This window comes from Aotus nancymaae, unplaced genomic scaffold, assembly GCF_030222135.1.
Source record: "Aotus nancymaae isolate 86718 unplaced genomic scaffold, 86718_ANA_hifiasm-v0.15.2.pri h1tg000004l, whole genome shotgun sequence".
Taxonomy (NCBI): domain Eukaryota; kingdom Metazoa; phylum Chordata; class Mammalia; order Primates; family Aotidae; genus Aotus; species Aotus nancymaae.
Genome location: NW_026988415.1, coordinates 40,119,808 through 40,144,561, shown reverse-complemented (window position 1 = coordinate 40,144,561; position 24,754 = coordinate 40,119,808). Strand labels below are relative to the sequence as shown.

The following is a 24,754-nucleotide window of genomic DNA, read 5'->3' as shown; positions in this document are numbered from 1 at the left end:
GTGGCAGTGGGGATGGCTGTGATGTGAATACCCCTGAGGCAAGCCTAGTGAGTCTTGGGCCCTCGTGGTAATGATGGTAGCTACCATTTACACTCAGACCTTTGTATCTGCATATCCTTCTGCCATCAGTAGCAGGGGGTACAGCAAGAAGGGGTATCTGACTCCCTGCCCCCCAAGTTCATTTCCTTTTCATACTTCTTTTTTATTTTGTTGTATGCCAGTTTGGCCATTCTCTTGTGACTGACAAGCATTCATTATCTGGAGGTATGAACATCTCCTCTACCCCTTTTCAATAATGACTAAAAAGTAGTACCTCATCTCTGGCCCCTTTCTCACTGGAAAAAAAAAAAACGGTTGTTCCTCAGGGTACAGAATATTCCTTTTTCCTCCTAATGGTATTGCATGAACTCCATAGGAGCATCACTAACTTCTTGCCTATGGGGCACAGTCCAAATGCCTTATCGTGGCATGCATTGCAATTGGATGTACAATAACTATGAAAGAATCCAAGTTAGTATTTGATCCAATGCAAGATTGTGTAGTACAGACATAGCACTATATGATTTCTGCAATGGGAAAAGAATTCAAGGGAGTAGATTGAATTCAAGGGGCATGCTGATTTTTGAATCGCCAGCATGGAGGTTAAAGCAGACACCCTGATGGAGAACTGAGGGCTGTACACTGAGCCTAGGATATAGCTAGGGTGAGGAGGTTGCACATGAAGAGCCAGACAAAGAGAGGTAAAGATGGTCAGATTATAGAACAAGAACACAGCTCACAGAAACAGAAGCCAAGAGAAGAATTTCCAAAGAAGGTGATCGCTGTTGGCAAATGTAATAACTTGAGATGTGTGATGAATGATTTGTTTCTAGCTGTGAAGAAGTTTCACTTCAGTAGGTGCTGTGGCTCATGCCTATAATCCCAGCATTTTGGGAGGCCAAGGAGGATCACCTGAGCCCAGGAGTTCAAGACCATCCTGAGCAACATAGTGAGATCCTGTCTCTATTAAAAAAAAAAAAAAAAAGGCAAAAAAGAAGTTTCACTTCTAGATCAGGTGGCTAACTACGGTCCATGAGCCAAATCTGACTCACTGCCTGTTTCTGTAAATAACATTCTATTAGAACACAGCCATGCCTATTTGTTTACTTTACAGATTATCTGTGGCTATTTCCACACTATATACAATGGCAGAGTTGTTGTGACCCGCACTGCGTAAAATATTTACTCTCTAGCCCTTTATAGAAAATGTGTGTCAACCCCTGGCCTATATGAACTACAAAATTTCTCAGGCTCTCTGTTGGAATCCTGAGAAAAAGAAAACTGGTGCAACTTTAGCTAACAGCTGAGCTGGTTTGGAATCAGAATTGTGCCCAAGGTAATGGTGATTCAGACAAAGAAGGCTAATCTAGTTAGTGATCAAGTTCTAGCAGGTCTTCATAATGTCCCTTCCTTTTTACTGGACCAGCCACCACCCTAGTGGAGGCCCTAACTGCCTCTCTCCTAGACTATTGCAGTAGCCTCCTCATTGGTCAGAGAAGGACCTCAATTCCCCTGCCTAATTCTCCTGGTTCTTAATACCTGGTCTGGGTGATCCACAGCCCCATGGCTCCCTCTTTAGCCAGTCTCCAGTGGTCTTTATCTGGAAACCACTGCCCTATTCCAAGGAGAATGTCCCCAAGGCTGACTTCAGTCTCACTCAACCTTAATCAAGCCACAGTTAAAATTATAATACAGATACTAGTAGGTTTTCTTGAAATGGTGCTGATTTTCTTGAACAGCATTGCCTCGTCTCTAAACAGTTAACCAGTTAACCCCAGGACTAATCTAACTGATTTAGTGTTAGGAACCGAAGTCAACAATGTATGCTAGTATTTCCCAAGGTGGGTTAACAGCAAGAACAACACCAACAACACAACAATCTTGTTACTATGAGATGTTCAATAAAAATAGATCTTTGAGGTCAAATAAATTCAGAAAACTTAGATTAGTAAAGCCTGTCTTTTGAGGTTTCCCAGTACACAACTATATATTAAAAGGTCTTAAGAATTCTCATAGTAAATCTGTCTGCATAGTGTTATTTAACCCAATGTCACAAACATATTTGACCAAGGAGCTCTTTTAAGAAACACTAATTAACATCTTGAGGACACAGGGAAATAAAGGAAAGGGGATAGAGCATGATGCTGTTTTTTTTTTTTTTTTGGCATGAAGTCTCACTCTACCACCCAGGTTGGAGTGCAGTGGTGCAATCTCAGCTCACTGCAACCTCCACCTCCCTGATTCAAGCGATTCTCCTGCCTCAACCTCCTGAGTAGCTGGGATTACAGGTGCCTGCCACCATGCCCAGCTAATTTTTGTATTTTTAGTAGAGACGGGGCTTCACCATGTTGACCAGGCTGGTCTCAAACTCCTGACCTCAGATGATCTGCCCACCTCAGCCTCCCAAAATGCTGAGATTACAGGTGTCAGCCACCACGCCCAGCTGAACATGACACTCCAAGCTGAGCTGCAGGCCGGAAAGACTTTGGCTCAAAAGGCAGAGTTATGACTTGATTCCACAGAGATTCCTCTATGTCCAGGGAGGTGTTCTGGGTGTTAAAGGGACATGTGAAGATGAGCAAGACATAGCTCTTGCATCCAAGGGGCTTAGAATTGAGGGTGTTCCAGGCCATTCTGAAGTTTAACCTAGATTCTTAGCTTTACCCTCGCTCTCCCAGCTGGCCTGTACATCTGCTGAGCCCTGGCAAACACGAATACAGCTACATAGCACTCACATGAAGTTATATAATTTTAGTCCTTTTCAGTAAAGGTAGTTCATTAAATGTATAATTAAAGGTTGATTTAATTTTGATACCTGGGTAAGAGGTTATTACAAAGAAATTCTCAAATCAGAAGAAACTATTTGTCAAGCCATGTGCCTCAATTTTTGGTTCAGAAAGTATGGTTCCTGTAACTATGCAAGTCGTCTTTTCCTAGCTACCATGCCTCTGGAAATGTATCTGCCTCCCTCCTTTCCATGTCTTCATGTTTATTCCCTTCTCTTCTGCAGCCTCTGGTGCTGTTGATGGAGTGGCCCGAAGCCACCAATTTTGCCTGCCTGATTGCGGGGTACTGCCGCCTCCTGCTGGATTCCAGGAAGATGGTCTTCTCCAGGCCTGCCAGCCAGCCACTTCCACCTCCAATGATCAAGGCAGGTAGGGCTCAACCTCGGTTGGTTTTTGGTGTGCCAGAGGCCCTTTGGACCCTGGAGACACGGAGGGAAGAACTTCTCTGCCTTAGTGTTCACCCTGTGCCCACAGTGCCTGATTTGCCAGGAGCCAACACTGTAGCACCATATCCTAGCTGGCACAGCCCAGTGGGAAACACAGCTGGCCTTCACATGTACCTGTTCTACAAAGGATACCTGTGACAACACTGTGATTGAGTCAGCCAATGAATGTATGATGAAAACAGCAAACATGATAAATAGAGCTGATTAAATAATTGCATTGGATCTAAGGCAAAGCTTTACAGGTGCAGAGAGCTAAAGGATATTTGCAGGTTTTCTGGCTCAGCTGAAGTAGAGATGAAAATGAGTATAAAGGTGGGAGCAAAAAGAGGTGGCTCAACGAGCAGGTATTCCACATATTAGACCTAAGGCTCACATAGATGCAGTAAGTGCTCCCCTACCCAGCCCCCACAAATCATGAGTGAATCTAAGACTGACACCCAGTAGTTGCACTCCTCACATGCTGAATACTCTCAGCCCACTTGCCCTCGCTGCTTGACTATTTCTTCTTTCTTCAAGGCTGTGGTTTTCTGAGTAGTCAGATCACACTTTGGGAGGCCAAGGCGGGCAGATCACTTGAGGTCAGGAGTTTGAGACCAGCCTGACCAACATAGTGAAACACTATCTCTACAAAGAAAATAAAAAAAAATACAAAAAGTAGGCCAGGCATGGTGGCTTACACCTGTAACCCCAGCACTTTGGGAGGCCAACGTGGGTGGATCACCTGAGGTCAGGAGTTTGAGACAAGCCTGGCCAACATGGTGCAACCCTGTCTCTACAAAAAATACAAAAGTTAGCCGGGTGTAGTGGTATGCACCTGTAGTCCCAGCTGTTTGGGAGGCTGAGGCGGGAGAATCGCCTGAACCTAGGAGGCGGAGGTTGCAGTGAGCCGAGATCACACCACTGCACTCCAGCCTGGATGACAGAGTGAGACTGTCTCAAAAAAAAAAAAAAAAAAATACAAAAAATAGCCAGATGTGGTGGTGGGTCCCTGTAATGCCAGCTACTTGGGAGGCTGAGACAGGAGAATTGCTTGAACCCAGGAGGCAGAGTTTGCAGTGAGCCGAGATCCTGCCGTTGTCCTCCAACCTAGGCAACACAGTGAGACTCTCTCTGAAAAACAAACAAACAGTAGTCAGATGAGGTCTCGCTTGAGGTGTTTGAGAGCAGAAACACACTCCTGATGGATGACCCAGACCTAAAGGGCTGTGGACACCGCCGACCTATACACATCTTCTCATCTCTTGTCTCTTCATCACTATCATCATAACATGGCTAAGTTTACATCTTATGACATTGTCTACAGGAACTAAATGGCAATCTGCCAAACACAGATTTGGGAAAGGATAGGTGGTCCCAAGGCATATGAAAGAGATTCCACATTTCCATAATTTGGTTGAGGAAGAAATTAAAAAGAAAAGAAAGAAAGAGATTCCACATAGAAAAGGAAAGGAACTGACAGAACAGTGAGAAACCAGGGGGCTGAGTTGCTGCATGTCTCCAGGTGAACAGCTCTGAAGAGGCGGCCATATTAGCAAACCTGCAGATGGCTGAATGATGGAAAAGCCAACATTAGCATTATCACTGTTACTTCTGGTCTTCCTCTCTCTAATTCCATCCAAGTAAACTATACCTTGTACTGAGCAGGCTAGAGAAGAAGAAAAGGAAAAGGGAAGATAAAGTGAAGAACCTGGAGCCCAGCCAAGGACAAAATATGACAGTGAAGATTATTCGGGGGGAATACACTTTCAAAAGGCACTGGAGGTGGCTCTGTAGTCCCACCCTGTCTAAAACAGTTTTTTGTCATCCCATCAGCACCCTAGGCAATGCTAGCCCCAAGTATTCCCATTGCTCTGGGCATAGTGGCACCAAGGGGGCTCTGGGGCTCTGGGGCTCTGGGGATAGTGGCACCAAGCACAAGAGGGATATGTGCTTCCTGTGTTCCTGCAGTCTCACTGAACACATTCCAACATTCTGTGTTGCTTTTCCAAAGGCAAATCTGTTTCCTTGCATTCTCTATGGGCTACACATGACTTTAGAACACCCCCCTGCCACCACCGTCCTGGCTCCTGAGAGCCGCCTTGGGCCTGCAGAAATATGGGGGCTCAGGTTGCCTCTAGCACAGGGCCATTGTGTCCATGCAGGAGCCAGATGGACCACTGCAATGTCTCTGTTTTTGCAGTACTTCTCCTTCTTGGGGTAGAAATAATCAGCTCAGGGGCAGAGACCTAGAGAAAGTTCTGCTCTTCCTTCCCTATCTCTTCTGGTCAGAAACATGAGAACTTGAACTAGGCATCATCTCCCCAGGTGTATGGTTTAATGCTTGGGCCCCATTTCGTAGATTTGTGGACTACTAGGTGCTCTTAGTGGGTGGAGTGGGGTGGAGTGAGCCTCATGGCTCTACCTGAGTTCACTGAGCTGCCACTGCCCCAGCAAAGTTCTAGGACTTGGTGTGCACATTTTGTCTCATGGCCTCTAAGAAGGGAAGGGCACCACTGAGGAGACCTCTGCTCATGTTACAGTGGAGGGATTATCAGTTCCTGGTATTGTAGACTTTTAGGACCAAGGTCCAAAATTGAAATCAATTTCCTACACCAGGCCTTACTTTCATCCCAGAACAGAAGCCCCAATGCCAACTGTTGTTCCTTAACAAAGGCCAGTAGAGAATAGGCATCCTCCCAACCTCATCTGGGCTTTTCTCCCAGGGTCCAAAGCCACAGCCCGCTTAGGTCCTGGTCTCTCAGGAAAGGGAGGCAGAGGTCTGGCCAGCTCTATTCTTGTCCCACAGCAGCTGCTAGTTGTTAACAAGTCCAACTCAGGGCTCAGCCTATTGGGCCTACAGAATGAAGTTAAAGCAGCAAGTGGGAAAGTGAAAACATCACCTTCCTTCAAGTCTCAGAAACAAAAAATAAAAAATGGAGAATGGGAACATAGTAGGGAAGAGAGTCCTTCTTGAACTTTATCTGTAGCTTCACCAAAGGTACTACACTTATTCACTCAACAAATCAAGCACTCATCATGTGCCAGGTGCAGAAGATGCAGCCATGAATAACAGACATGGTCCTTATGATCCTTGCCCTCACATAGCTTACAATCTAGTAGAGGGGAAATATAGACAGATGATTAAAAAGATAAGGCCAATAAGGTAAGTACCTTTGCATTTATATATGAGAGATTCAACAGATACAACAGAACAACCCCTGGCTTTGAGAGCCCAGAAAGGCTCTTAGCTTAGAGAAAGGCCCAGAAAAATGCCAGTTCTCTGTCTGTAATGAGGTGGTGGGCAACCCAAAGGCAGCTACCATCTTTCTGCAGCCCTGAGCTCCCTGTATCCTCAGGGAATTCAGGAAAAAAGGCTTTGAGGGCCCCAGTTAGGGCCTCAGTTGGAGGAACTCACTCTACGTCCTCTACCATGGTTAGAAAACAGTTTGGGCTGGTGAATTGAATATTTTGGTTAATGGCTACTATATATCTTATGAATGGCTTACCAATTTTCATGTAGTTAAAATCCAGCAACATGTACGAAGTACTAAAGTAAGACTGAACATAATAGACTTTTTTTTGGATGATTCAGAAAGAACATGAGGTTCTTGCAAGGCCTCTAGGTCATTGTTATGACCAGTTGTTATTGGACTATAGAAGAGAACAGGACCAAGTACTAGAATGCTGGTTGAGTCAATGTCACACTGACGGTATGTTTTATATATAAAAATAGACTGCATGTATTTTCAAACATAATTCCAGTTGAATCACCGTCGTGTTCTTTGCAAGCATTTTTTTCTAGTCAGTCTTCTAAGTGACTGAGTACAGAAGGATAGACTAGGGCAACCCCTTGGGGAAAGCTGATGAGCAATTTACAACATATTTGCAATCTGGGAGGCATACTGTCCCAGACATCAGCCAGCCGCACCTGGCTTTACTGGCATTTCTAATCTTCTGCCAGAAGGAGATTTGGGCTTCTCCAGGAACATTTTGTCCTCTGATCTGGAAGTCATAATACCAAGTGATGGACAGGGCATTACCTGGCCTGGACAGTCTAGTGCTTAGAGTGCTTAGAGTCTAGTGCTTAGAGATGTTTCCATCTTGCAGGGAGAGAAGCCACTCTTAGAACTCCAGCCCTTGCCTGAGAGGAGTCACCATCTGCTTATTGGGCATGCCGCTGGGAGCCACCTTCGATGGCAGCTTATTGCCAGACTGGCTATCCTGATTGTTCAGCTGTCTCATAGGTAGTTAGCACCTGGTACATCCCCAGGACCTGTGGACAATGTCTTGGGGTAAATAGACATCATGAACTTATAGTTCATACTCTTGACTGAGTGCTCCCCTGGAGCACTTATCCTAAGTCTCAGAGGCCTGGATGGAGGATAATTAAATATTTCCCCGACTGACCCAGAGTTCCCTAGATACAGTAAAGCCCCATAAGGCCTGAACCAACCCCACTTATTGAATCCATGTTTAAAGGGCAGTATGGTCTATGGAAAATTGCAAGAGCTTGAGATCTGAAGTCACACAGACTTGGGTTCCAGTCCCTGTTTTGCCATATCTTAACTATGTGATTATGACTAAATGCCAGAAACTTAGTCTCAATTTCCTCATCTGTAAAATAAGGATAATACTGTTATCTACTTCATGAGGAATTTGACAGGACTGTGTGAGATGATACACCACATAAAGTCCCTTCACGATACAGAGCACCCTTTTTTGCTCTTTTTGTTTTTTGAGACAGAGTCTCACTCCATCACCCAGACTGCAGTGCAATGGCATGATATCAGCTCACTGTGATCTCTGACTCCTGGATTCAAGCAATTCTCCTGCCTCAGCCTTCAGAGTAGCTGGGACTACAGGCGTGTGCCACCACACCTGGCTAATTTTTTGTATTTTGAGTAGAGATGGGGTTTTGCCGTGTTGGCCAGGCTGATCTTGAACTCCTGACCTCAAGTGATCCGCCCACCTTGACCTCCCAAAGTGCTGGGATTACAGGCTTGAGTCACCACACCTGGCCACCTTTTTATTTATTAATACATCTGTTATAGTGTGTGTGAAGTGGTAGCTCATTATGCTTAAGATTTAGTTTCCTGATTGCTAATGATGTTGAACGTCTTTTCATGGGCTTATTGGCCACTTGTATATCTTCTTTGGTGAAATAACTATTCAAATCATTCGTCCATTTTTAAATTGGACTATTTCACCATAAATGTGAGGGGTTATTTGTGAACTCTCAATTCTACTGCCTTGATCTATATGTCTATTCGTATGCCACCACTATACGGTCTTGACTACTATGGCTTTGTAGTGAATTTTGAAATCAGAAAGTGTGAGTCATCCTACTTTGTACTTCTTTTTCAAAATTGTTTTGACTATTCTGGGTCTCTTGCGATTCTATATTAATTCTTGAATTAGCTGTCAATTTTGACAAAGTCAGCTGGGATTTTGATAGAGACTCTGTTGAATCTATAGATCAATTTGGAAAGGACTATCATTATAACAATGTTTATTAAGTCTTCCAATCTATAAGCAGAGAATATATTTCTATTTATTAAAATCTCCCTTAATTTCTTTCATAAATGTCTTATAGTTTTCAGTGTACAAATCTTGCTCCTTTTTTTTCTTTTTCTTCTTTTTTTTTCTTTTTACTTTAAGTTCCGGGATACATGTGCAGAACATGCAGCTTTACTACATATGTATACGTGTACCATGGTGGTTTGCTGCTCCTATTGACCCGTCCTCTAAGTTCCCTCCCCTCACCCCCAAGCCCCCAACAGGACCTGGTGTGTGTTGTTCCTCACCCTGTGTCCATGTTTTCTCATCATTCAGCTCCCACTTATGAGTAAGAATGTGTGATGTTTCGTTTTCTGTTCCTGTGTTAGTCTCCTGAGGATGATGGTTTTCAGCTTCATCTATGTCTCTACAAAGGACATGAACTCATTCTCTTTTATGGCTGCACAGTATTCCATGGTGTATATGTACCACATTTTCTTTATCCAGTCTATCATTGATGGGCATTTGTGTTGGTTCCATGACTTTGCTATTGTTATTAGTGCTGCAATAAACCTATGTATGCACGTATCTTTATAGTAGAATTATTTATATTCCTCTGGGTATATATACCCAGTAATGGGATTGCTGGGTCAAATGGTATTTCTGATCATAGACCCTTGAGGAATCGCCATACTGTCTTCCACAATGGTTGAACTAATTTACATTCCCACCAACGGTGTAAAAGCATTCCTATTTCTCCACAGCCTCACCAGCATCTATTGTTTCCTGACTTTTTAATAATCACCATTCTGACTGGCATGAGATGGTATCTGATTGTGGTTTTGATTTGCATTTCTCTAATGATCAGTGATGGTGAGCTTTTTTTCATGCTTTTTTGGCCTCATAAATGTCTTTTTTTGAGAAGTGTCTGTTCATATTCTTTGCCTACTTTTTTATGTTTTTTTTCTTGTAAATTTGTTTACGTTTCTTTTAAATTCTGGATATTAGACCTTTATCAGATGGATAGATTGCAAACGTTTTCTCCCATTCTGTAGGTTGCATGTTCACTCTGATGATAGCTTCTTTTGCTGTGCAGAAGCTCATTAGTTTAATTAGAGCCCATTTGTCAATTTTGGCTTTTGTTGCAATTGCTTTTAGTGTTTTTCTCAAGAAGTCTTTGCCCATGCCTATGTCCCGAATGTCCCCCTAGGTTTTCTTCTAGAGTTTTTATGGTTTGGGGTTTTACATTTAAGTCTTTAATTGATCTTGAGTTAATTTTTGTATAAGGTGTAAGAAAGGGGCCCAGTTTCAGTTTTCTCCATATGGCTAGCCAGTTTTCTCAGCACCATTTATTGAATAGGAGATCCTTAGGATTGTCTTGGCTATACAGGGTCTTCTTTAAGAATGTTGAATACTGGCGTGCCATCTCCCTTTTTTTTATGACAGAGTCTCACTCTATTGCCCAGGCTGGAGTGCAGTGGCACAATCTTGGCTCACTGCTACCTCCACCTCTCAGATTCAAGTGGTTCTACTGCCTAAACTCCCCGAGTAGCTGGAAGTATAGGCACATGCCACCACACTCGGCTAATTTTTGTATTTTTAATAGAGACAGGGTTTCTAGTCGGCCATCTTGACCCCACCTGCTCCTCCTTTTTAAATTTATAACTAGTTAAATAATAAAAAAGTCAAATTTTAAAAAGACAAATTAGTAAGTAAAATATGGTTTAAATAATAAAAAAATAAGTACATTTATAACTTTTTTTCTTTTTATGTTATTGTAAATAGAAGGGCTTCTTAATTTTATTTTCAGGTTGTTTGTTGCTAGTGTATAAAAATAGAATTGATTTTTGTATATTGAACTTGTAACCCGCAAGAGATAGTTTTATTTTTTTCCTTTCTAATCTGGATGTCTTATATTTCCTAATTGCCCCAGCTAGAACTTTCAGTTATGTATAGTGTTGAATGGAAGTGGTGAGACTATCTGGACAGACCCCAGACTTAAAAAGAAAAAAGAAATGGTGAGAACGGACATTCTGATCTTCTTCCTGATCTAAGCTTTTATCCTTTCATTTGAATCAAGTATGATGTTAGCTGTGAGTTTTATATAGATAACCTTTATCATATTGAGGAAGTTCCCTTTTATTTCTAGTTTATTGAGTGCTTTTTCACAAAAGGGTGTTAGATTTATGTTTTTATTTATGTTTTTGTGTGTCTATTGAGATGATCATGTACTTTTTATCCTCTAGTCTATTAACATGGTGTCTTATATTGATTTTTTGGATGTTAAAGCAACCTTGCATTATTGCGATAAATCCCACTTGGTCATGGTGTATAATTCTTTTTATATGTTACTGGATTCAGTTTGTTAGTATTTATACACCACTGGGTCATGGTGTATAATTTTTTTTTAAATGTTGCTGAATTCAGTTTGCTGGTATTTTGTTGAGGAACTTTCTATCTGTATTCATGAAAGACATTGGTCTGTAGTTTTCTTATGACATCTTTGTGTGGTTTTGGTATCAAGGTAGTACTGGCCTCATACAATGAGTTAAGAAGTGTTCTCTTGTTTTTTGGAAGGGTTTGTGAAGGATTGGTATAAGTGCTTCTTTCAGCATTCGGTAAAATCCACTAGTGAAGTCATCTGAGTCTGGGCTTTTTTGGGGGGTGAGGGAGGATTTTTAATTCTGATCTCAATTTCTTTTCCTGTTATTGTCTATTCAGATTTTCTGTCTTCTTGAATCACTTTTGGCAAATTGTATATATATACATACATATATATATATATGTATGTATATATATATAAAATTTTTTTTTTTTTGAGATAGAGTTTAGCTCTTGTTGCCCAGGCTGGAGTACAATGGCACAATCTCGGGTCACTGCAACTTCCAACTCCTAGATTCAAACAATTCTGCCTCAGCCTCCTGAGTAGCTGGAATCACAAATATGCGCCACCATGGCTGGCTAATTTTTTGTATTTAGTAGAGACAGGGTTTCACCATGTTGGTCGGGCTGGTCTTGAACTTCTGATCTCAGGTGACCACCCGCCTCAGCCTCCCAAAGTGCTGGGATTAGAGGTGTGAGCCACTGTGCCTGGCCCAAATTTTATATTTCTAAGAATCTGTTCATATCATTTAGATTATCCAGTTGAAATAACCTTATTCATCATATTCTCTTATAATCAATTCCATATCTGTAGGGTCAGCAGTGATATTCTTTCTTTTATTCCTGATTTTAATAATTTGAGTCTTCTCTCTTTTTTCTTTGATCTTTTCAACTAAAGGTTTGTCAATTGTATTGATCTGTTCAAAGAACCAACTTTTAGTTTCATTGATTTTCTCTATTGTTTTTCTATCCTCTATATATTTCCTTCTGCTTGCTTTAGGTTGTTTGTTCTTCTTTTTCTGCCTTTATTTTTGTTTTGCTTTTAATTTTTGTATGTACATAGTAGGTTTATATATTTATGGGGCACATGAGATGTTTTGAGAAGGCATGCAATGTGAAGTAATCACATCATGGAGAATGGGGTATCCATCCTCTCAAGCATTTATCCTTTCTTTGTGTTACAAACAATCCAATTATACCCTTTCAGTTATTTTATGTTATTTTTATTTCAATGGTTTTTAGGGAACAGGTGGTGTTTGGTTACATGGATAAATTCTTCAGTGGTGATTTCTGAGATTTTGGTGTACCCAACACCCGAGCAGTATACCCTGTATCCAATGCGTAATTTTTTATCCCTCACCCCTTCCCACTCTTCCCCCCAAGTCCCCAAGGTCCATCCTATCATTTTTATGCCTTTGCATCCTCATAGCTTAGCTCCTACTTACAAGTGAGAACATACAATGTTTGGTTTTCCATTCCTGAGCTACTTCACTTAGAATAATGGTCTCCAACTTCATCCAGGTTGCTGCAAATGCCATTATTTCATTGCTTTTTATGGCTGAGTAGTATTCCATGGTATGTATTTACCACGTTTTAGTCTACAGTCATACCACCCTGAATGTACCCAATCTCATCCATATATATATATATATATATACACACACACACATACACACCATATTTTCTTTTTTAAAAAATTTTAAATATTTATTTATTAATTTTTTTTAGATGGAATGTCACTCTGTCGCCCAGGCTGGAGTGAAGTGGTGCAATCTCAGCTCCAAAAGTGCTGGAATTACAGATATGAGCCACTGTGCCCAGCTGTACCACATTTTCTTTATCTACTTGTTGATTGATTGGCATTTGGGCAGGTTCCATATTTTTACAATTGTGAATTGTGCTGCTATAAATGTGCGTGTGCAAGTGTCTTTTTCATATAATGACTTCTTTTCCTCTGATTAGATACCCCGTAGTGGGGTTGCTGGATCAAATGGTAGATCTACTTTTAATTTTTTAAGGAATCCCCATACTGTTTTCCATAGTGGTTCTACTCGTTTACATTCCTACTAGCAGTGTAAAAGTGTTCTCTTTTCACCACATCAACACCAACATCTATTATTTTTTTATTTCTAAATTATGACCATTCTTGTAGGAGTAAGGTGGTATTGCATTGTAATTTTGATTTGCATTTCCCTGATAATTAGTGATGTTGAGCATTTTTCCATATGCCCGTTGGCCATTTGTGTATCTCCTTTTGAGAATTGTCTATTCCTATCCTTAGGCAGTTTTTTGATGGGATTGTTTGGTTTTTTTCCTTGATGATTTGTTTGAGCTCCTTGTAGATTCTGGATATTAGTCCTTTGTCGGATGCATAGTTTGCAAAGATTTTCTCCCACTCTGTGGGTTGTCTGTTTACTCTGCTGATTATTTATTTTGCTGTGCAGAAGCTTTTTAGTTTAATTAAGTCCCATTTATTTATTTTTGTTTTTTTTGCATTTGCTTTTGGGTTCTCAGTCATGAAGTCTTTGTTTAAGCCAGTGTCCTGAAGACTTTTTCCAATATTATCTTCTGGAATTTTTATGGTTTTGGGTCTCCGATTTAAGTCTTTGATTCATCTTGAGTTGATTTATATATAAGGTGAGAGATGAGGATCCAGTTTCATTCTTCTACGTGTGGCTTGCCAATTATTCCAGCACCATTTGTTGAATAGGGTGTTCTTTCCCCACTTTATGTTTTTGCTTGCTTTGTCCAAGATCAGTTGGCTGTATTTGGCTTTATTTCTGGGTTCTCTATTCTGTTCTATTGCTCTATATACCTATTTTTATACTAGTACCATGCCTTGTAGTATAGTTTGACGTCTGGTAATGTGATGCCTCCAGATTTGTTCTTTTTGCCTAGGATTACTTTGGCTATGCAGGCTATTTTTTCGTTCCATATAAATTTTAGGATGGTCTTTTGTAGTTCTCTGAAGAATGGTGATGGTGTTTTGATGGGAATTGCATTGAATTTGCAGATTGCTTTTGTCAGTATGGTCATTTCCACAATATTGATTGTACCCATCCATGAGCATGGGCTGTGTTTTCATTTGTTTGTGTCATCTATGATTTCTTTCAGTAGTGTTTTGTAGCTTTCCTTGTAGAGGTCTTTTACCTCCTTGGCTAGGTATATTCCTAAGTATTTTATTTTTTTACAGCTATTATAAGAGGGGTTGAATTCTTGATTTGATTCTCAGCATGGTCACTGTGTTGGTGTATAGCAATACTACTGATTTGTGTACATTGATTTTGTATCCTGGAACTTTATTGAATTCATCTATCAGATCTAGGAGCTTTTTGGATGAGTCTTCAGAGTTTTCTAGGTATATGATCTTATCATCGGTGAACAGTGACAATTCAACTTCCTCTTTACTGATTTGGATGCCCTTTATTTCTTTCTCTTGTCTGATTACTCTGGCCCTTTTAGTTATTTTTAAATGTACAATTAAGTTATTATTGACTATAGACACCCTATTGTGTTATCAAATAGTGGGTCTTATTCATTCTTTCTAACTAGTTTACTCTTCTTTTTCTGTTTTCTTAAGGCAGAAGTGGTTTCTTAAGAAGATTTCATATGAAATCTTTCTTATTTTTTAACGTAGGCACTTTCAGCTGTAGATTTCCCCTTTAAGGCCTGGCATGATGGCTCACGCCTGTGATCCCAGCACTTTGGGAGCCAAGGTGGGTGGATCACTTGATGTCAGGAGTTTGAGACCAACCTGACCAACATAGTGAAACTCCGTCTCTACTAAAGATACAAAATTAGCCGGGCATAGTGGTGCACACCTGTAATGCCTGCTACTTGGGAGGCTGAGTCAGGAGAATCGCTTGAACCCAGGTGGCAGAGGTTGCAGTGAACTGAGATCGTGCCATTGCACTCCAGCCTAGGCAACAAGAGTAAAACTCTGTCTCAAATAAATAAATAAATAAATAAATAAATACTTTAGCTAGATCCCATAAATTGTGGTATGTTGTATTTTCATTTTTATTCATCTCAAAGTATTTTCTAATTTCTCCTGTGAGTCCTTCCTTGACACCTTGGTTATTTAAGAGTGTTTTGGCTGGGCGCAGTGGCTCATGCCTGTAATCCCAGCAGTTTGGGAGGCCGAGGCAGACAGATAACTTGAGGCCAGGAGTTTGAGACCAGCCTGGCCAACATGGTGAAACCCCATGTTTACCAAAAATACAAAACTTAGCTGGACATGGTGGCAGGTGCCTGTAATCCCAGCTACTTGGGAGGCTGAGGTGGGAGGATCACTTGAGCCCAGGAGGTGGAGGTTGCAGTGAGCCAAGATCGCACCACTACCCCCCAGCCTGGGTGACAGAGCAAGACCCTGTATCAAAAAAAATTTTAAAGGAGAGTTTTGTTTAATTTCTACTTGTGAATTTCACAGACTCCCTTCTGTTATTGAATTCTAATTTAATTATGTTGTGCTCAGAAAATATATTTTGTATGATTTTATTCCTTTTAAGTCTACTAAGGCTTATTTATACCCTAACGTGTGGTTTATTCACAATAGTGTTCCATATGCACTTAAGAAGAATGTCTATTCTGCTCCTGTTAGGTAGATGGTTCTATAGCTTTTGGTTAGGTCTAGTTTGATTTATAGTATTGTTCAGGTCCTCTGTTTCCTTGTTGATATTCTGCTTAGTTGTTTTATCCATTATTAAAAGTGGAGTATTGGCCAGGTGCAGTGGCTCACGCCTGTAATCCCTGCACTTTGGGAGGCCAGGGCAGGTGGATCATTTAAGGTCAGGAGTTTGAGACCAACCTGGCCAACATGGTGAAACCCCGTCTCTAACAAAAACACAAAAAATTAGCCAGGTGTGGTGGCAGGTGCCTGTAATCCCAGATACTCAGGAGGCTGAGGCAGGAGAATCACCTGAACCCAGGAAACAGAGGTTGCAGTGAGCTGAGATCATCACACCACTGCACTCTAGCCAGGGCAACAGAGCGAGACTCCATCTCAGGGATTGAAAAAAAAAAAGCAAGCAAAGAGAGTGGAATATTGAAGTCTCCTACTACTGTTGTTGAATTGTGTATTTTTGCCTTCAATTCTGTCAGTTTTTTCTTCCTGTATTTGGGGATTTTGTTGCTAGGTGCCAGTGATGTGCTTTTGTCATAGGTGTGAGCTCTAGTGAAAGACAACACTGGCACATTGACTCTGTCAAACTGGAGTTTGAGAGGCATTTTGAAGTCTTGTTTTCCAGCATCTTGGCCACCTTGATGAGCTATAAGAGTAATGGCTAAAAACACAGGTTTTGAAGTCCTTCAGACCTAGGCTCAAATCCAGTCTACTACTCGGTCTGTGTAACCTTAGGTGAGTCAGTTTCTTTCTCTGTAAAATGGGGATAATAATAACTACCTCATTGAGTTGTTATGAAGATTAAGTAGGATCATGTATATTAGGACCTGGGCCTAACTTAGTGCTTGTTTGTCATCTTTCTGTCTGCAGTCTGAGTATATTCTCATAGATAACATGGGGAAGAACTCCAAAAACAGTGAGAGAAGCTATTCACAGATAAAGCATTTGCTACAGATAATTCTCAGATGCACACACCTACCATCATTAAGAGTGGTTGCTGAGAGCATTTGCCACATGTATGTGTGGCAGGTAGGGCTGGCCCTGCATGAATACAGAAAGGAATAAAATTTGAAGAATATAAGAATACTTCCCCTGCCCTCCTGTCACATATGCACATCCCAGCTATCTCCCATATACTTTACACATTCAGATCCTGGAATTCTGCTATATAGCATTATTCTTTTAGGATCCCTCCATCAACAGGCCTCTTTGAAATGCAAACTCTTGGGCATTGTCTGTAGTCTGTTTAACAGGTTCCGACTAAAGCATTAGTAACTTGTCAGATCTATTTCCTTCTGCTAGAAGGGATTCAAGATAACAAGAACAACAGAGCACAGGTGGTTGGAAAAACTCTGAAAAGGGGTAGGGGCAGGGGCAGGAACAGTTCCAATAGGGACATACGTTTACAGCTGACTTGCAGACCAGGGGTATCCATGTAAGAGTCCAGCTGTGCCCAGATACCAGGCCCTAAACTAAGGTGTTCACTCCCACCCTTACCATACCCCATGCCTTTTCCCATTTCAGAGGTGATGGGGCCATTAGCAGCTCAGGTTATTAGACTCTACTCACTCTACTTTCAGGGTCAGCAGTAGCATAGTTCATCAACTTCCCTACCCCTAATCTCTGGCAGCCAGGTAATGCTTTGTCTTGGGACCTGCCACTTGGTTGTGCTGCAGAGACATGAGCCAGAGCTCAGTCACAATCCTCAGCACCAGGGCTCATCTGTTGATTCTCTTTCTGGGTTTAGATTACATGCACAGCGCCCACCGCCCTGTCACTGGGGGCCACCTGGGGAAAAAGGAGAGTAGTTATGTGGGCAGCATGGGCACCAGCCCCAGGAAATCGAGCCGCTGCACGCCCCCGCCTGCCGACTCTGAGCTTGTCAGCTTCTGCTACCTCCATATGCGGGAACAAAGGAAGGAGCAGGAAAGCCGGACAGATGTCAACGAGAACCTAATATTCTTTGAGGAGACCAGGCCCCGAACCAAGTCTGACCCCACATCCAAAAGCTCTGGCCAAGGTTATGAGGTAGTCCCCGATGACTTTGATGCAGCTAGCCTAGACCACGAGCCTTGTGCCAGCAGGGCCCGGTCCTACACCTTGGACAATTCCCTTGGGGCTGAAGCCCTGAATTTATACTGTGACTCTTGCAAAGCCAAACTCCAGGAGCAGCTGGGCCCTCGCAAAGGTGGGAAGCCTGACTCCTCTCGTGACAATATAGTAGATTTGATGTCCCTCCCACCACCTGGGAGTGAGGAGGAGGAGGAGGAGGAAGATGAGACAACTTCTCTGTTGCCTGCCATTGCTGCCCCACCCCCTGGTTTCCGAGACAACAGCTCTGATGAGGATGACCCCAAGCGCCGGGCTGTCCAGAGCCAGGAGCAAGGACGCCACCTGCGTGGGCTTCTTTACGATGAGATTCCAGTGACATTGATTGACAGTGTGCAGACCCGCACAGTTCGAGATCATGCCCAGGAGCTAGATGATGCCCTGGTGTCCACTCTGCAGGCTCTGGAAGCCCTGGCTGCATCCGAGGATGGACCACACCCACCACCCCCACAGACTGCAGGTAATGACCCATTCCTTCTCTTTCTTTCCTCTCCCTTCTTCTCCTGTCCAGGAAGGGCCAGTAGGTAACATTTTTGTCTTCCTAAGTAGATGTTAGAGTCACTGAGATATGTCAGGGAAGTGGATGGACCAAAGGTTGTTTAGATAGGGTCAGAGGAGCATCCATGTTACAGCAGGGAGCAGCTGCTCAGCTCTAGCTAGAGTTCTGGCTCTCGCTATTGCATCTCTTTGGAAATGCCTTACAGATAGATCGCAAGGATTGGGGTCATGACAGCTATGGATGCAGGCCAGGTTGGAGGATCAGAGAAAAACTGTGAGAGATGTAGAAGACAGGTGAAGAACATCCAGCATGCACATGATTGAAAGCAAAGCAAAACTACCAACTCACTACCTAGTGAACTGGGACCCGGGGAGCCAAGGACCATCACTGTTCATTGCTGAGGTCTTTATCCTGTCTAAGAACATGGGCTCTGAATCAGATCCACCCAAGTCCTGGTTTCTTCGATCATTGTCAGTGTTACCTTTGGCAAGGCACTTACTCTCTCTGAGCCTCATTTTTGTCATCTTAAATGAGTTTTATAACAGTAGTTCTATCACATGGGGTTGTCATAAGCATTGAATGAGATCATCATGCAAAGCATGTAAGCACTGCCTAGCACACAGTAAGGCCTCAGTAAGTGGTAGCTATTGTTGCAACATATTAGTTAGTAGGAGAATCGTACAACATGCATGCTGTTCCCTGTTATAGACACATGTATATCCATCTTGTAGACAAACTCATATCAGACACTTACCCATAGTCACACAAATGTCCCTCCATACACATACACCTTAAAAAAAAGAGAAGAGGGCTGGGTGCAGTGGCTCACACCTGTAATCCCAGCACTTTGGGAGGCTGAGGTGGGTGGATCACTTGAGGCCAGGAGTTCAAGATTAGCCTGGCCAACATAGTGAAACCCTGTCTCTACTAAAAAGAGAAAAATCAGCTGGGTGTGCTGTAGTCTCAGCTACTCAGGAGGCTGAGGCAAGAGAATCACTTGAACCTGGGAGGCAGAGGTTGCAGTGAGCCAAAATTGCACCACTGCACGACAGCCCAGGTGACAGAGTGAGACTCCATCTCAAAAGAAAAAAAAAGGAGAGAAGAGGTAAATGACAGAGCAACAGAAAAAGAATAGGGAGGAATAGGGACCATAAGAAAGCATGTGAGGCAGGGAAAAGTGTAGACAGGGAGGGTGAAGGGATTGGGGTCAGAGGGAACCTGCCTTTTCTGTGTGTGAGGACACCCTTGACATTGGGCAGCCCCCGTGTATTTGGCCCCCAGAGCTGGCATTTCTCTTTGCTCGAGTCTGGAGAGAGTGCTAGCTGCTCCCAGGCTTGAGTCCCATGTGGCTGCTGGAGAGTGGACAAGCTCAGCTAAATGGCCTCAGCTGCAGTGACTGTAGGCAGGCCTGGCCAGATGAGGAGGGATAGAGAGGGGCCTCTGTTTGCCAGCCCCTCTTTAGGATAATTAACAAAAATTTCCTAGCTGTTGAATCTAAAAATAGTTGTGATTAGCATGGTGTTTTGCATGTGATTTGCATGCTAATTTGCCATCAAACTGCCCAGATCCCCTCTCCACCTCTTTTGTTTCTGTTTTGGATTCCAGTCTTTCATCCCCTTCTTACAGCTTTCCCCTCTTTGTCCCCTCCCCTCCACTCCTCCCACCTTCAGCCCTGCATTCTCGCCAGGCCTGACTGGTTTTCTCCAGCTGGAAATACTGCTGGCTAACCTTGGCCTCCATGCACTCTCTAAAGAGTCAGCCCTCCGTATCTGAGGGTTCTGCATCCGCTGATTCAACCAACCACAGATCAAAAGTATTCGAAAAAAAGAAATATGTCTATACTGAACATCTACAGATTTTTCTTGTCAACTATTCCCTAAACAACACAGTATAACAACTGTTTACATAGCATTTACATTGTATTAGGTATTATAAATAATCCAGAGAGGATTTAAAGTACATGGGAAGATGTACATAGGTTACATGCAAATACTGTGCCATTTCATATCAGGGACTTGAGCATCTGCAAGTTTTGGAATCTTCGGGAGTTCTAGAGCCAATCGCCCATGGATACCGAGGGACAACCGTGTAGCGCTGGAAAAGAACTTGATTTTAGTAAGCGTAACAAGCCCTATCCCTGTTCCTCCAGGTCTGATTGTGCTGGCCACAATCACTCCTGAATCATCGCTGGACTCGGGTCATGAAACCAACTCTTCAGAGCTCACAGACATGTCAGAGATGATGTCAGCCATGAAGCAACACCAGAACACCACCTACTTCCTGGCCCAGCACCTCAACAAGGACAGCCTCCTTGCCCGTAAGGACCTGCCCTTCCGGATCCAGAGCTGTGCAGCCCAGGCCGTTCTCACGGCCCCTTACTCTCTCGGGCGCCCAGATCCCAACCAATCTCTCCAGCCGGTTGCCACAGGCCAGAGTTCTGGCCCCCCCGGCGCCCGGAGGAAGCTGCCCCAGTCAGAGGGCCAGGCACAGGGAGAACGAACATACTCCTTGGCAGTGCACCCAGCACTGTCCCCACAGCTTAGTGAACAGAAGAATCTGAGCCTGCTGTCCCCAGTTCCTGAGGACAAAGGGCCTGGCCACACTAGGGCAGGCCTAGAGATGTCACTGAGAGCGGCTACATCATCCCTCAGTGAAGAGCAGGTCTCTGAGCTGAGAGAGAACCTGCCCAAGGAGGTCAGGTTGAGCCCCAAGCTTATCCTGGACCCAAAGGGCAGTGTGACCCCAGCCATCATCTCGGCTGCCCTACAGCAGGTGGTTCACAGTAAGAGTCTTGTCACTCCTGGTGGGGCTTTGGGAAATGCCCCCAGCAGGGGTGAGAGAAGGCTGGAGGCCAGCACGGGGAGGCCAGAGGTTAGCACGGCAAGGCCAGAAGTTAGCATGATGAGCAGCAGTGCCAATAAGAATTTGAAGTTCAAAATGAGCCCCAGTGCTCCAGAGACCTCACGGAATTCTCAGCATCAGCTGGGCACAGAGGTCTCTTCCAGCCCCAGAGCACCCACAGGCAGCCGGGCTGACAGCCTACACCTTTCCCCACAAGAGAAGAGGCTGCCTGTTCAAAATTTCCCTCCCAAAAGCTATCTTTTGCGAACAAGCCGAGAGTCAGTGGGCAAGCAAGCTACAGGGGAGGTGGCAGGCAAAGGTGGGCCAGAGGGTGGTAAGCCCATCCTGCAGAAGCAGGGCACCATCTCCAGCCAAGGGGAGAAGGCGCAGCTGGAAAGCACACCCAAAAGCAGCAAGCTCGAAGAGACCGGCCTGGTTCCCCGAGCTAGCTACCCCATGGCTCTGCAGAGCCCCAGCTGCCATTCGAGAAGCCACAGCCCCAGCTGCCAGCCCCGTGGCCACAGCCCCATCAGCCAGTCTCGAGGCCAGAGCCCCAGCTGCCAACCTCGAGGCCAGAGCCCACTGAGGTCTCAGGCTGCCAGCCGGCAGGTGAGCACTATGCCCTCTAGGAAGCTTGAAACAACTCTCAATGGAGCCCACTCGACCTCTGAAGGCCCTGCAAAGCCCAAGTCATCCCGAGGTCCTTTCCGGCTACGCAATTTATTCTCTGCCACCTTCCCAACCCGCCAGAAGAAGGAGACAGATGAACGGCAGGCCCAGCTGCAGAAGGTAAAGCAGTATGAGCTGGAGTTCCTTGAGGAACTTCTAAAACCACCAAGCCAGGGGGAGTTGCCAGGCACCGAGTACCTGCAACCTCCAGCACCTGGCCGCTGTAGCTGCCAGCTCCGCAGCAGCCCTGTGCAGCAGGGGCCTGGCATGTCTCGCGAGCAGAGGCGCAGCTGCGACTGCAAGCGCATCTGCCGGGGGGGCCGGCCACAAGCCGCCCAGACACCAGTGCCCAGCCTCCGGGGGAGGGAAAGGGACAGGGTCCTCCCTACCCAGAGGCAGCCAGAGGCTAGCCCAGGTATGAGCCTCAGCAGCCCCATCAATGTCCGGCGCATTCGTTCTACCAGCCTGGAATCCCGAGAGTGCCGATCAGACCCGGAGAGTGGTGTTTCGTGCCTGACCACGTGTGCCTCAGGGGGCGAGTGTCTGGGAGCTCCCAATTACAGGAAACTGATGCGCCGCTACAGTATCAGTGAGCTGGACCAGGGTGACAGGGCCTCGCTGACCTCGGATGTCTACCCACATCTGCCCCTGGGCATGCTGCCCAGGGAGGCCAAGGAGGTAGAGGCAAGCCTCCCCCTAGCCTTGGGTCCCAAAAGCAGGTCTCTGGAGTCACCGACCCTGGGAGACCCCTCCTATGTCCAGGTTGCCCCGGAGACCAAAGGCCCTAGACAGATGGCCGTGTTCTCACTGCCCGAGGAGGTGTACCGGAAGCCTGCCGATCTAGATGAGGACAGTGAGAGCAGCAAGTGCTGCTCCATTCGCTACTGCTTCTATTATCGCAAGTGTGACATGGCAGATGATGCCAGTGATGGCAAGGATGAGCTCTCCTACTCTATCCCCATGAAGATCCTGCCCGGCATGAAGCTGGACGAACAGGTGGTACCTGTGGTGAGCAGGACCCTGCAGGTGCTGGATGCTGCCACCTGCAGCAGCAGCAGCCCTGAGGCCTCCCGCACTCAAGAGATTGACCTCCGTGTGTCCACCTTCGAGGGGAGCCTGGCCAAGATCAATGCCCTGAGAGCCCATGCCTATGGCCTCCCTGATGGCTTCCTGGCTGCCCGGCTGGACACCAACGAACTGCTGACAGTCCTGCGGCAGTGTGTGGCCAGCCCTGAGGCCCGTGCCCCCAAGCCCTATGTGTCTCAGATCTCCGAGTATAAGCTCGAGCTAGCTCTCAAGTTCAAGGAGCTCCGGGCCTCCTGCCGCCGTGTGGCCAATGTGGACAAGAGCCCGACTCACATGCTGGCAGCCATCACGGGCAGCTTCCAGGTGCTGAGCAGCCTCATTGAGACCTTCGTGCGGCTGGTATTCATCGTGCGCTCCGAGGCCCAGCGCCAAGAGCTACTGGCCAAGGTAGAAGAGGTGGTGAGGAACTACACCTTCCTGTTGCGTGCAGCTGAGGAGTCCACAGCCCGGAACCTTAACCAGCAGCAGCAGCAGCAGCAACAGCAGCAGCAGCAGCAGCAACAGCAGCAGCAGCAGCAGCAACAGCAGCAGCAGCAGCAGCAGCAGCAGCAGCAGCAGCAGGCGGCAGCAGCTGCAGGGGCAGCCACGGAGCACCCACCAGGCTCCCCAACCTCGGCGACTGTTATGAGCACATTCACCCACTCCTTAAAAACCCTTATTAAGTAGGGCATCTGCCCACACCTGTCCCCCTTCCCCAACCATGGCCCCAGGTTTGAGCTTTGTGGTCCTTGCATCTTGTGGTGAGTGTGTGTGTCTGCTGGGCTAGTCAGGGTCCAAGAGCCCATCAGTCTCTGGGGAGTGGAAACTCCCTTGATTGAGGCTCTCTCTTAAGGGCTGCAGGCTTAGCTGCCGCCCTGGGTGTCCTCACCCCTTCCCTGGCATCTGGACCTCACTGTGAGGGCAAAGGCCCCTTGTCACTCTGCTCACAGCAGAGCCGTATTTTATCTCTTCTTTGGGGCTAAGAGGTGACATCAGGCTCACTTCCTGCTCAATCCATGTTGGGCGCTGGGGCACCCAAGGCCTGCAAGCAGACCCTCAGGCCTTGAGCTCCTCGTGGCACCAGCTCCCCTGCTGGGAGCCATGGCAGTAGCAGCAGGCCACAGTGCCAAGCCGAGGGGAGAGGGCTCTCAGTCCAGATGTGCCCAACCGCCCTGGGCTCATGCTCAACTGGCAGGTGCCACCCTGAGGGCCTGTGCCTGGGTGAGATACCTGCAGAAAACAGCCACACTAGGCTATTTGCAGCCGCCTGACAGGCTGGCAGCCTGGGGAGCCCTCACCTCCACGTCCAGTAGCTCCACACCAGCCATCCCCAAAGTGCCCTGCCCCTCACTGATGGGCAGGGCAGCTCAGTCCACTAGGGAGCAAGCATCTGGGATCACCCCACTCGTTTTGGGTAAGGTACCTGGTAAAAACGTCTGCCTGGGGAGACCCAGTGCAGGCCAAGGAGCCCGCCCGGCCCAGCCCAGCCCAGCGCAGGGGCTGTTGCTACATGCGTGAGGCTCCTCTCTTAACATCTCTCTACCAGACAGACTGTCCTTAGGAGTTTGACTTAGCTGTGGATCGGGGAGGGGGGTGGGGGGAGGGGGGAAGGGGATAGGGGTGGGGGGTGTTGATGACTATATCTTAAACTTCTGGAAGCTAGCGTGATATGTTAATCCTGAGTATATGCTTTTGGCTGTGTATTGACCCTGTGGATTTGTCTCTATAAGAAAAGAAGCTGAGCGCCTTACCTGGTGCAGTCCTGCACCTCTTTCTCCCTCTCTGGAGCCATCTGGAAGGGAATTCACACTGTTTAACATCC

The 24,754-nt window shown here is 45.4% G+C and overlaps 1 protein-coding gene across 6 annotated transcripts in view; it reads left to right on the top strand.

Annotated features, from left to right (window-relative positions):
- The window catches only part of FRMPD3 (FERM and PDZ domain containing 3), a 147,904-nt gene extending 124,263 nt beyond the window's left edge, over window positions 1-23,641 (top strand). For all 6 annotated transcript variants that reach the window (XM_064361916.1, XM_012451683.2, XM_064361914.1 and 3 more), the window contains 3 exons: window positions 3,050-3,194; window positions 17,497-18,318; window positions 20,507-23,641. In XM_064361916.1, coding sequence (XP_064217986.1) covers window positions 3,050-3,194; window positions 17,497-18,318; window positions 20,507-23,619 — 4,080 coding nt within the window. In that variant the 3' untranslated portion in view covers window positions 23,620-23,641. The remainder of the gene's footprint in view (window positions 1-3,049; window positions 3,195-17,496; window positions 18,319-20,506) is intronic.
- The last annotated feature ends 1,113 nt before the right edge of the window (window positions 23,642-24,754 follow it).